The 12705-nt window shown below is 41.9% G+C and overlaps 1 protein-coding gene across 1 annotated transcript in view; it reads right to left on the bottom strand.

Moving 5' to 3' along the window:
• LOC109487597 (uncharacterized protein KIAA1109-like) overlaps positions 1–12705 on the bottom strand; it is an 84292-nt gene that overhangs the window by 47195 nt on the left and 24392 nt on the right. Inside the window, exons 25-37 of the mRNA XM_019791601.1 lie at positions 12013–12274; positions 11157–11521; positions 10481–10889; positions 9926–10033; positions 9087–9189; positions 7021–7234; positions 6210–6421; positions 5263–5431; positions 4175–4656; positions 3657–3840; positions 3004–3112; positions 2317–2541; positions 367–564 (exon numbers count right to left, since the gene is read on the bottom strand). Coding sequence (XP_019647160.1) covers positions 367–564; positions 2317–2541; positions 3004–3112; positions 3657–3840; positions 4175–4656; positions 5263–5431; positions 6210–6421; positions 7021–7234; positions 9087–9189; positions 9926–10033; positions 10481–10889; positions 11157–11521; positions 12013–12274 — 3040 coding nt within the window. The remainder of the gene's footprint in view (positions 1–366; positions 565–2316; positions 2542–3003; positions 3113–3656; positions 3841–4174; positions 4657–5262; positions 5432–6209; positions 6422–7020; positions 7235–9086; positions 9190–9925; positions 10034–10480; positions 10890–11156; positions 11522–12012; positions 12275–12705) is intronic.

The following is a 12705-nucleotide window of genomic DNA, read 5'->3' as shown; positions in this document are numbered from 1 at the left end:
GGTTGAACAAATGACACAGAGTATGGTTTGGCGAATAATCTAGTCTTCAAATTCATTTCGTTACACTTTCGTCTTTTTCGTTTGATTTTCTACGACATTGGTATCATTTTCCAATGTTTTTTTTTCAGCTTACGGTTTATATGTGCTCATTTGGGAACTGTTTTGTGCGATTTACAATATGGTTGGAAACTTGGAAACGGCCAAAAATTCATGCGCGCACCATCCATTATAATCAATTAACATGCCTAATTTACAAAAACAGATTTAGTCACATGTAGTCAAACATAAAACTCTTTTTATTTTTTACCACCATTGACAGTTATAAATTTTTAACACATGTACATCACTGTATGGTATATTTCACACCTCTAGACTTGATATCACTAGCAGAGTCGCCGCTCTTGTATGTGTCGGCTAGGCTCATCTGTGAGGGTTTCTTGTCCATTTGGAGACCAGTGCTGTTTCCCATCCCAGAGAGGTTGTCTATTCCAGATATCCCCGCCTTGGCGTCAGCGCCAAGCAGGAATGTGTGCTCTGAGGCATCGTAGTCTGTTTCTGGAAATCCTGTGGATAAATATTGGACAATCACAAAAACATGAAGAAAACTATAAAAGTAACATTTGCAAAGCAAATGTTTACCTTCGGATATGTTTCGAATAATCTAAACACGGATAGTGAGTGAGTGAGTGATGGTCTGCTCTGTTAATTCTTACTCAAACACATTCACATGCACATACATGTATATGAAGACAGGAGCCTAAATGCCTTCTCTGAAATTGCAACATGATGTAACCCAACACCAGTTACTATGGTGACAGACATCAACAAAAGAGGCCATTGGCTAGGTCAGAGGTTAGTGTTTGGAACAGAAGAAGAAGAAGAAATGGAGCAAAAACAATATGTTTTCCTTTGGTAAACATAATTAAACTGTTCTCCAACTCAAAAAGAAATTAACTCACCAGAAATTTTTGACTGAATCGCTCAGTCTTCATCAGCTTTATGACCCAAGTGCTGTGGACATGTGACTTTTTAGCCACGTGTGACGTCAGCACTGGGTCAAAGTTCCTCGGAAGTCCGTACCGCCCCCCGTCACGGTTGAGTGAAGGTTGGTACCTCATGGGGGGCGGTACAGTGACTCAGTGGAAAATTTTTGGTGAGTTAATTTCTTTTTTTGAGCTGCTGTCATGCTAATCACATTAACATTTTACGAGACACAAAGTTACAAATGATGCCTATAATTTCCTGCTGTAGAAAAATGTATCTATTTCTACTTACATTTGTAATTCTGTACATTTTGACTTGACTTTATGTGGTGCATGAAACTTTTATCATGTTTACCTTCGCAGAAGGAAAACATGTTGTTTCTTCTTCCTCTTCTTCTTCTCCAAACAAATAAGGTCAATGACCTGAACCAGACATCTGTCACCATGGCAACTAGTATTATAGCAGGAGGGATTTAGACTCTTGTCACCATATATATGCCAATGTGTTTGAGTAAGAATTAACAGAGCAGACCATATGTGAAGGTAAACATTACGCTTTTGCTTTGCAAATGTTACCTTTCATTCTAGTTAATGTTAACTTTGTTCTCGTCTCCAATGGAAGACATTTCAGCAATATACAGGGATTTAAACCTCACATTGTTCAGTGAAGTGAAATATGATATAATTATGTCCCTATCATTGATATGATGATCCCAACTTCAGTGGAAGGCATTTCAGCACCATGAGGTGGAGAAGGTTTCTTTGAGAGATCTGAAGTACATGTACTTTTTTTTAATGAATTGAAGTACATATCATGTCACTCCCACTGATGTTACGTTTGGTCCCTTCTTCAACGGAAGGCGTTTCAGCACCGTGGAGGTGTGTTTTAAAAATGTGACATGGTGATTTTGCTTAATTACCCTACCTCTTCCTAAGCATGATGTTTCTGAAGAAGATACATGTATGCTCTTAAAGTCCCATCCATGTATCATACCTGTAACTTTTAAATGGCACTCAAGTCTATGTTAACTTATAACAATTCAGCAAGTAACTAGAAAGGTCACATTTGCAAACAAATGCATAATGTTTACCTTCGGATATGGTCTGCTCTGTTAATTCTTACTCAAACTCATCCATATACATGGTGACAGGAGTCTAAATCCCTCCTGCTATAAAATTGCAACATGATGTAAACCAACACCAGTTACAATGGTGACAGACGTCTGGTTCAGGTCATTGACCTTATTTGTTTGGAGAAGAAGGGGAAGAGGAAGCAGAGCAAAAATAATATGTTTTCTTCCGGTAGACATAAAAATCCAAGTCTTCAACCCACCCTCTCCTTGCTCTCCATCCTTCCCTTCAGAAAACACCTCGTCCCGAGTCTCTGGCTCCAGAAAGGTGACGGTGAAGGGAGCCAGTCTTCTGCGGTTGGTGAAGCCCATCCCTGCAAACGCCGACGTGATGACCAGGTGCTTCCACTGACGAGTCAGGGCCACCAGGCCTTTCTCCAGGGTAGACAGGGGTGGGATGGAGCTAGACTTCACTGCATCCTCAATGGCTGAAAGTCAGAACGGCTTTAAAATTCACAAACAGACTGTACTAGGACTGACATTTAGTGTTATAAAGGCCTCCAAACCATAAGCTATATGAATTGTCTACCTCTACATTTTGTTTGAGTGCTTGTGCCCACATTAAGATGTCTTTTTCTGGAAAACAAGTCAGAGACATGAAGACAAAAAGGGAGAAAAAAGGGAAATGAAGGCTTAGGAAATTGTAGAAAAAGATAATTTAGTGCACATATTCATGGCAGTTATCACTCATTCTTCACACACTAAATGCACTTGTCTTGTCTTTTACACCCACAGATTCAGTTATTTATGTTCCTTAGTGTCCCCTCCTTCAGTTCCTCTTGTTTCATTTGTACCGGTCACCTGTTTTGTAACTAACACATGTGCAGCTGCTCGTAATCCAACGCAAATTGGGCTAAGCAGTATACATGTATAAGATGATGATTACTCACCTGTAATGTCAATTTTGTTGATGTACTTCCGCAGTACCGTCATGAGTCGACAGGAGGGGTTGTCGAGCAGGATTCTGGAGCTGTTGGTCAGTTTGCTGTAATTCTTGCTCTAGGGGTAAGAAATAAACATCTTAGCAGAAAGTCATAAGAAGATGTTGCATTTATGCTGAGAACAGGACAATCAAGTTGATAAACACTTTCCTTGAGGAATGTTAATTATGTAGATTGTTAAAATCATTATGGCCCTTTCCATTAGTATCACTTTTGAACCAGTGTCTTAGGCCTACTAGGAAAAAATGTTGTTTTTCCTGTTTCCTGACCAACCCTAGAAAAAACTGCCGACCCTAGACTTTTTTGGGGGGTAAACCCCTGCTAGGGACATATTTTCGAGATGATCAACCTTTTCTAACTCCATGATCTGAGACCCGAGTGATAAAATGTTGTACAATTGGTTTTCTAACATTGATATTGAACATATATAAAAGTGTCCTCATGCAAGTTTTACTTTACCCTATATGTTTATTTAGATATCACTAAAAGTCTAACCAAAAAAACATTAAAAAAAAGATCATCGGATTCCCTACCTACCGACCCAATTTTTTTCAGGACTGGACTGAAACAGCAAACACAACATTTTGTTCCCTAGGCCTTACCTTTGAGGACATGTGAAGACCCTGGAACTCCAGTGCGTCTGTCATGATGCAGCCGATGACAGCGAAGGTCCTGTGTCTGTAGCCGTGTGCCAGATCGTGTAGAGCCTGTTTAAGCTGGTCTGCTGGGGACAGCCAGGCACAGATGGTCGGTGCCACAGTTGTCAGGAGGGTGTAGTCCAGGGTGCTGCGGAATACAGGATGATAATTTTCAATAATGTTGATTGTTGAGGATAACTAATGAGAATCATAGAGAAATTCTTTGACGTGTTAAAATTGTGCCATGTGCCACCCTCCCCACATGCATTCACCACAGAACTGAAGATGCTTACAGCATTTGACATCAAAACATCTTGACTTGAAAAAAATCATGTCTCAGTCATGTTGTGAGGTGACCCTCTTCAAGGAGACCACCTGTCCAAGGTGGCCACTTTTCTTTAGTCCCCTGGCCTGGGTTGGACAGATTTGACTGTATATAAAATTATGTACAAATATCATAATTTTGGAAGATTGTCCATCACCTTATATCCTCAGTCTGTCTGTGTTGTGCTGAAGAAGACGGTGAGGCAAAGTTGAGCCAGACGGTATTTAGGGAGACCACAGCGTTACTGGCATCCCCCTTCAGCTCAGCCACTATCTCCTCCTCCCCATTCTCCATCTCATCCAGCGACCGCCATCTGTGCGAGCTGAAACTGTCGCTGTTACACACCGTTTTTGTGGAGTCGATCGTTTCCGTCGAATCCGACGTCGGTTCTTCTGGAGGCACGGTAGAGGAAGCGGACTTCCCGTGGAAGTCGGGACTGTCTTCGGCTTCTTCGAAACCGATTCTGCGGCCGCCGCGGATGGTGATGTCTTCCAGACCGCACTCGAACATGATCCAGCCGCCCTGGAGGGCCACCATCTGGGAGCAGGTCTCTTGGTGAAGCGTGTCTCTGGCCTCCTCTGCCAGGCTCTCGTGGCTCGTCCTAACTGGCTGGGTTCCAGGCTGCACCAGAAACATGACCTACGGGAAGAACAAGTGTGTTATACATGGCATTATTCAATGTTGAAAGGCCAACATGTTCAGAGAGTCTTTGCGGCCTACAGCTCGATATTCCAAATGAAAGGAGCCTTCTGAAGTTTTGATACTTTGGTACTAACCAACATCAAAGTTTTGGTTGCTCTTCAAATACCTGACAGGTGTCTTGGTTGAGATGTAGATAGCCTCAAGGTTCTGATTTAATCTTTTGTCTTTTACTTCCAATTGATTCAATTCATTCCTTTTATATGTGATGGTGGCAGTGTATATGTGATGTTCACACTGAATCAAAACCATTAACCATTTGTACAATGATTAAAAACATTTTACAAAGTTGTCAGTGAGAAAGGGATGTTGTAATAGTTGGCACAATATAGGTATCATTTCAGGTTTAACAAGGTTGATGATGTCAAAATTTGAAAATGTAGGAATCTTGTTTTTTTGGCCTGCAGTTTTTTTTCCCTATCGCATTAGATTTGCAGTCCACGAATGTCATCTATACAGTTTACGTACTGTGGAATTATAGACGTTACTAGAACAGATGAGCTTTCATGCTAATGAAAGGAGCCTTGTACATGATTGTATGTTTACCTTGGACTTGTCAGTAGGAATAGCTGTAAAGGTGCAGACTTCAGTGTTGGAGGGAGACAGACACCTGAGCTGGCCATGAATCCTGTCCAGGTGGATATAGGCTGCACCCTCTTCCTTCTGGATCTCTCTCACACGCATGCTGTCCACACCATCACTACCAACCTGGCTACTGGAATTTACAGAGATTTTGTTGTTTTGTTACATTTTTAGCTGAAATAATAATTATTTATTTTAAAAATTATGCAAAGGTATTCTTTGTCTAACCTTTGTTTCTTATTGGACTATCAACAATTTAGCTTCAATCTATTTACATATCAATTAATAGTTTGTGGTTATAACCTGTTAATATCACAAGTATCACTGATGAAAGGTAGTGGGTGCTCTGAAATCATATACAGTTGCTTGAGTAACTTTTTTTTCATCTTATTCGCTGATGTCAAGTAACGTTCATCGACAAATGCCATTCTTTGTGCGAATTTCAAACAGCTGCTAGCTAAGGCCACACCAATTAAATTTCTTGGTTAATGGATTTTTCTAGAAAAATAATGGAGCGGGCGGGCGAAAAAAACAAACAACAAAAAACAGGCCTAGGCATCCTATTATGGCGCAAAATGGTACGATAGGAGCCATGAAGTCAACACACCAGGGTGGTTCAAAATTTAAACAATGAATTTTGAATTTTTAATGATACCATTGCATTGAAAGATTGAATAACTGTAACAACCAGGAAGAAAAGGACTATTTTCAACTGTTTAGGGCAAAATATGAGCATTTTGCAGTTGATTCTGAATTTTTTTTTTTGCAAATCAAAAAAAAATGAAGTGGATAAATCTGTTATCAAGAAATCAAATTGGTGTGGCCTAAGGCAATATTTCTTTTAACCAACAGAAAAGATTAAATTAAACCAAAATAAGGCATCTTCCATGCAAGCCAGACATCTTCCATGCCTGTATTTATCCTTCTTCCTCTTCTTCTTCTCGGGAACCTCCTTGTCTGGTAACAAGTCTTCGTCATCGCCGGCCTTCAGTGACTGGCTGTAGTGTAGCAGTTGACATGTGATGGAGTCCAGAGACAGGACGGCCAGGGATGCACACGGACCCTGCAGGTACAGGTCTGACTTGGAGCCAGCAACTGACGCTTGCAGGATGGAGATGTTGATCTGGAAGGAAATATTTTTATTAATGATAATAATAATAATAATTATGTTTACCAAAGGAAAACATATTGTCTTTGCTCTGTTTTCTCTTCTTTTTCTCCAAATAAGGTCAATGACCTGAACCAGACATCTGTCACCACAGTAACTGGTGTTGGGTTACATCATGTTGCAATTTTATAGCAGGAGGGATTTAGACTCCTGTCACCATATATATGTGTTTGAGTAAGAATTAACAGAGCAGACCATATGCGAAGGTACAATATTGTAAACATTATAAATTTGCTTTCCAAATGTTACCTTTCTAGTTAATTTTTTTTACCCCTTGGGTTGCTGGTGTACCAGTCACAGCCTATAGAATTACCCTACCTACTCTGCTTTGCCTCTCGTTTAATAAATTCTCTTCATCACAGTTTTCTTTCATTTTGTAAGAATATGATAAGAATCAAAGATAGCAGTCCTGTAATTTTTGGTACTTACAGTTATTCTCCTTCCGAATTATTCCACGGCAGAGACGGTCGCTAGACTTGAGGGTGTGCAGCTTCGTATAGAAATGCCAAAGAAACTGGGGTGTGCCCCCTTAAGACTGATTCCTGCCTCCTTACCCTTGCAACTGACACCAGGATCTGCAGACTTGATGTCTTGCTGGTGGGGATGCCTGACCCTTCGTCCCCGTTCCCGTTGCAATTGCCTGCGGCCCTCCCCTCGGCAGACAGCCTGTTCTGACACTGCACCTCCCGCAGACACTTACTGTGCAGTTTGTCCACCACTGCTGAGGCATGCAGGGTCAGCAGCTGGGGGGTGGCAGCTTCTACTAGCCTGTGTCAGGAAGAGGAGTTCATGTTCAAACTGTAGTCCAAGGAAGGATTAAAACTAATACACACGACAAAAGTTCTGTCAGTGTAGAAGCTTTCAAACAGCATCCACCATCTTCTTTAGCTTATGACAAGGGGCAGTCACGTGACCCAGGGGTTGAAAGGTTAACACAGGTCACGTGACTGGACGAGTGTGTTGTAGATGGGGGGTAGTCAGTGGCGGCCTTGGTCACGGTTTAAGGATGGGGAGAGGGCCCTGATGTGTACCGCCTCTTTGACCCCACGCTCAAACCAAACTTTCAAACTGGTTTTGTATTGACCTTAGTCTCTAAGTAGGGACGGGGGATTCACTTGGTTTTCCCTGGAAGACTAATTTAAAAGCTAATGCCGAGAAATGCAACAATTTTGCTTTTTGATATTTGTTCTGACTATATATCAAATGGACATGTTGTATTGTATGCAGATGATACTGCTCTCTTCTATGCGTCCAAGACAGTCACAGATGTAAACAATGCTCTCAATGCGGATCTTCGTAATATTGAGACATGGTTGGAAACAAATGAACTGACTCTCAATGTTAATAAATGCAAAGCTATGCTCTTTGGAACCACACGTAGGCTGCAGTCAGTTACAGAACAATTGTCAGTTATCCTTTCTGGCACCATTTTTGGAAGTTGTTTCCAGTTATAAGTACCTTGGCGTTTGGCTTGACTCCAGCTTAACATGGCAAGTTCACATTGACAAGTTGTGTAATGCGGTCTCTTCCAGACTGGGAGTCATACGACGCCTCATCCCATGTCTGCCCCAACACACTCTTATAATGTTGTTTAACTGTATAGTCCTACCTAAAATAGACTACTGTGATGTGATATGGGGAAACTGTGGTAAATGCTTGTCTGACAAATTGCAAAAATACCAGAACCGGGCAGCGAGAATTATCCTTCGTTTACGTTATACACATCATGTTGGCGATGGTGAGTTATCTACCCTAGGTTGGAAAACTTTATCATCCCGGAGAAACTTGCACCTGCTACAATCAATGTACAAGGCAGTCAACAATGAACTCCCAGACTACATAGATAACTTCCAGATGGCTTTTGAATCCCACAGATACCCCACCAGACACAGCCAGAACCTATCTTTGAAACTGCCGCTTGTTCGCCTTGAATGTGGAAAGCGCAAATTCTCCTACAGAGGCCCTGCCCTCTGGAACAGGCTGCCAACTGCTATTAAGACCTGTCCGTCCATGTCCATTTTTAAAATGAAATGTAAGAATTGGCCTGACCTCTGACCCCTCCATGCCAACATATAGGACTGGACAATGACAATGACTGGACTGGACAATGATGTATTTTTTGTTATTATTACTATTTATTACTGTTATTGGTTAATTACTGTGTTTTCGTTATTATCATTGCCATTATAATTTATTTATTGTTTTCGTTATTATCATTGCCATTATAATTATTTATTGTATAATTTTTGTATGCTAATGTCATTATTTGTATGTGATTGTTGTATTGTGCTGTGTAATACAGGGCCCCGTTGAAAAGCAGTGCCATCACTGAATTGGGTTACCCTGTATAAAAATGACGGAAAATAAAATAAAAAAATTCTTGTTTGAAAGATTTGCATTTTAAAGGTTAATTTAATTTATTGAGGGCTTACATACATTTTGCAGGATCCTTCCACTGGAAAAGAAATCGTATACCACTTTGAAACCAGCTAGAAAACAGTTGCAGACTGACTAAGTATAATTTTGCACATAAATTTTTCAAATTGCACCAGTCCTATAATTTTTGCCAACATGCAATCTTGCACGTACCTCAAAAGTATTTCAAGCCCTGCATACTGACCTTTCTGTGGCTTCCAGGGCTAGGGGAGACAGCAGGATGTTGATGGAGCCCTTCACTTTTACAATGGCTCCAGTTTTAGACACATGGTCTTCTAAACTGTCTCCTGTGAGAGGACATCAAAGGAAAAGTAAACATCAGCATCTTACATGTTGCTTACATCCCTTGCAAATCATCAGGTTAAAACATTAGGCATGAAACTTTTAAATTTATTCAAACGTGTTGATTTACCATACTGCAACAGCTCAATTAAGCCCTGGTCACAACCCGCCGTACGTGTATCTGTGTGCTGTCTACGTGCAAAAACGTGGGCAAACGTAGGGCATCCGTGCGTGGTGAGTACCACCTCCGTACGGAATCCTACGGATTTAGGGGCACGCAGACACGCCGTAGAACTTTTTTTACGTGCGGTCTGCGGAATCACCACCCGTACGTGCAAGTACGGGCGACGTGTGTGCCCCGTACGTACCGTACATAAGACGCACGTGTGAGTACGGCCTCTTTACGGGAAAGTTGCAATCGCACAGAGATCGTACGTTGTAAGTACGTACAACTCATTTACCACTTGCGCAACGAACGATGCACGCAACCGCTCACAGCCAGACGTGTGGCGTGCAGATCACACTCTTACACCTTGCGCAGCCGTGCGAGTGACGTGCGTGGACGCCACTCCTTCCCCACGTTTTCAGAAAAACGTAGCAGACGTGGCCTCCCAAAAAACGTACGGACAAAAAGCATGCACGGCGGGTTGTGACCCGGGGCTTTAGCTTTCAATTGTTCCATTTGTGAAATTTAATTGTTTTCGAGCTGTAATTTCAGGATGATACATGTATGTTACTGACCAGTTCCTGTTGTTGGGCAGTCCTCTTCATATGAACCCTGTCTGGACTTGTCAAATGACTGACGTGACTCTCCACCGTGCATTCCATCAACTTCATCCTTATAAACCACTGAACACGAGAAACAAAAATATCTGTTAGCTTATTAGGGACACGTGATGGCAAACATTACAATTTAGATGGACAAAACTTTAATTATACAAATAATAAGTGTCAAATACTCCATACATGTACATTGTAGGTATTATGTACATGTATCTGTCTAACACTATTGAAGTAACAACTTTGGTGTAAGAAGCAAAATTTCTTTATTTCAGGCATGATTCGACCATATAAAACATAATATAGATAAAAATACACATAATACAAATGTAACAACAGTAAAAATACGTCAGACTCTAGAATCAAACCTGATGTACAGACGGGCCCCGATATTGCGAAAGAATCTGTTGTGGAATATTACATTGGATTTGAGAACAGATTGGATAATGTTGTTTGAGGACTTGTACAGACGGGATATGAAAGATATGTTTTATCTACATAACACATTTTTCTAACCTGTTGTAGAAGAAATGCCACTGTTTAACGTGTTGAAGACTGGAAGTGTGGGTGGGCATTCGCTCCAACTTGTCTTGATGTGATTGGTCCTTTTCGTCCCACAATCCTCCTCTACAACAGCCGCTCTTGCGGCTGCGTTTCCAGCCTGTGTAGGGTTCCAGTTCACAGCCTCGCATTGTGTCAGGTGCTTGGCGTATAACGACATCAGGTCTCCGTCTGCCGTTATCGGCATGTTTACGACTGAAACGTCTTCGGAAATGTCGTAGTCGACCAGGTCCTCCTGAGTGGACACTGCCGACAGGAAGGACTGGTTAGAGGCCACGGAGATGCTGCGTTTGTGTAAGAGCGGCGTGCTTTTTACGGATCTGGTAGCTGCGTGTAACTGCCGGATGTCTCGCCCGCTGAACACCTAAGAGACAGACATACAATCTGTTATAAACTCGTATTAATGATGTGTTACATGTATATAAGAGTACCTTACAGAGTGCTCTAAAAGGTGTCAAGGTGGTCTTGTGGTTAGGGTTGTGGGCTCAGAATCTGAAGGTTATGGGTTCGAATCCCTGGCAGGCCCTTCACACCTATTGCGAGAACACGAGACTAGGTCCGTTGAGACTTTTACTAATTCTTAAAAATCATACGTGACTGATGAACCTCTTCAATGTGTCAAACAAATCACCTCCTCACTCGTGATGCTCCCCAGTTCCTCGTCGGCAGAGTAGAACGACTCGACGGACACCATGGAGCTGCCCGACGTCAGCGTGTGGTGGCTACGGTACAACGGAAGGTCGCTCTGCACTGACTGTTTGGACCCGGCTCTCCGGGGCAGGGATTCGGCGATGTAGGACCGCTCGGAAGCAAAGTGGACGCTGGTCTGGCTACTGGACTTGTCGGTGGCGGTGGTCACCTGGCTCTTGTCGCTGCCCAGACGTCCTCTGGTGATTGGCTGCACCAGGAGAGGGTCAGTCTCCTGTGGACTGCCGGGGCTGACCAGATCAGCCTGGTGCTGCAGTAGCAGTGGGGACTTGTTGTCTACAGGAGTTCCTAAGTACAGACAGAAAAGGCTTGAAATACATTGTGCACCATAGTGCACCCAAATTTGGAGCTGTGCACCCAATTTTTTCTGTGGGTACACCAATGCACCCAAATATTTTTGTAGGTTTTTACGTAATACTATGTAAAGATGTTAAATGTATAGTTAGTATATAGCATATTCTTAACAATCTACATGCATGATGAGGACACTTCTCAACGTCAATGTTGGAAAACAGATTTCATTTCTCGGGTGTCAAATCATAGAGCTAGAAAAAATTCATGTTCCTTGCAGGGGTCCACAAAAAAAGGCTAGTGTTGGCAGTTTTTTCTAGGGTAGGTCGGGAAACAGGAAACTCAACATCTTTTTTCCTATCTGTTAGACTAGGTATATACATGTACCATCCTGGTAAGTTAAAGTCTGCTTTGAGTGTCTGGTACTAGTAGTTGCTACCCACCAGCCTAAGCAGGATGATACCCAGGCTACTACACAGCAGACTAACCTGGCTCAGACACTGAACCACCCTTTAACGTGGTAGTAGTTGAGCTTGTTGTACATGTGGACACTCTGGTACCCGGGGTAGCCTTGAGTGTTTCGGTGGAGGAGTTAAGTTCCTTGGTAGTGGACAGAGTGTCTTCTGACCTCCTACCAGAGGTTCTACTGTCCAGTCTCAGGTCCAAGTCTCGGTAAGAAGCTTTCCAGCGGCTGTTGCGACAGAGAGCTGGAATGCCTGGCTCAAACAGACTCTCTCCGTACTTTGGTGCCTTCATGGAAGATACATTGTACATTGTATTATATGTAAATATCAAAGTTAACACAAACACTATCATGGCTGTTATGTACAAATGTACATGAATTCAAGTATCTCTTCCATTTTGTCATACACATTTTCTGACCTACATGACTTGTTCCCTTGCTGAGGAACAACAAGTTGAACATAAACACATAGCCTGACCAAAATGAAGGTACATGTACATGGATCTCAATAACTGTATAATATTTTGATCATCACACTTACTTTAGTGGACAATCAATCAATCAACCAATCAATCAATCAATCAATCAACCAATCAATCAATCAATCAATCAATCAATCAATCAATCAATAAATCAATAAATCAATCAATCAATCAATCAATCAATCAATCAATCAATCAATCAACTGTTAAAAAAAGAGCTTGTAGCCATTGGCTAA

Source organism: Branchiostoma belcheri, unplaced genomic scaffold, assembly GCF_001625305.1.
Source record: "Branchiostoma belcheri isolate BF01 breed outbred unplaced genomic scaffold, Haploidv18h27 scaffold9, whole genome shotgun sequence".
NCBI lineage: Eukaryota > Metazoa > Chordata > Leptocardii > Amphioxiformes > Branchiostomatidae > Branchiostoma > Branchiostoma belcheri.
This window is presented reverse-complemented; position numbering and strand designations above follow the sequence as displayed.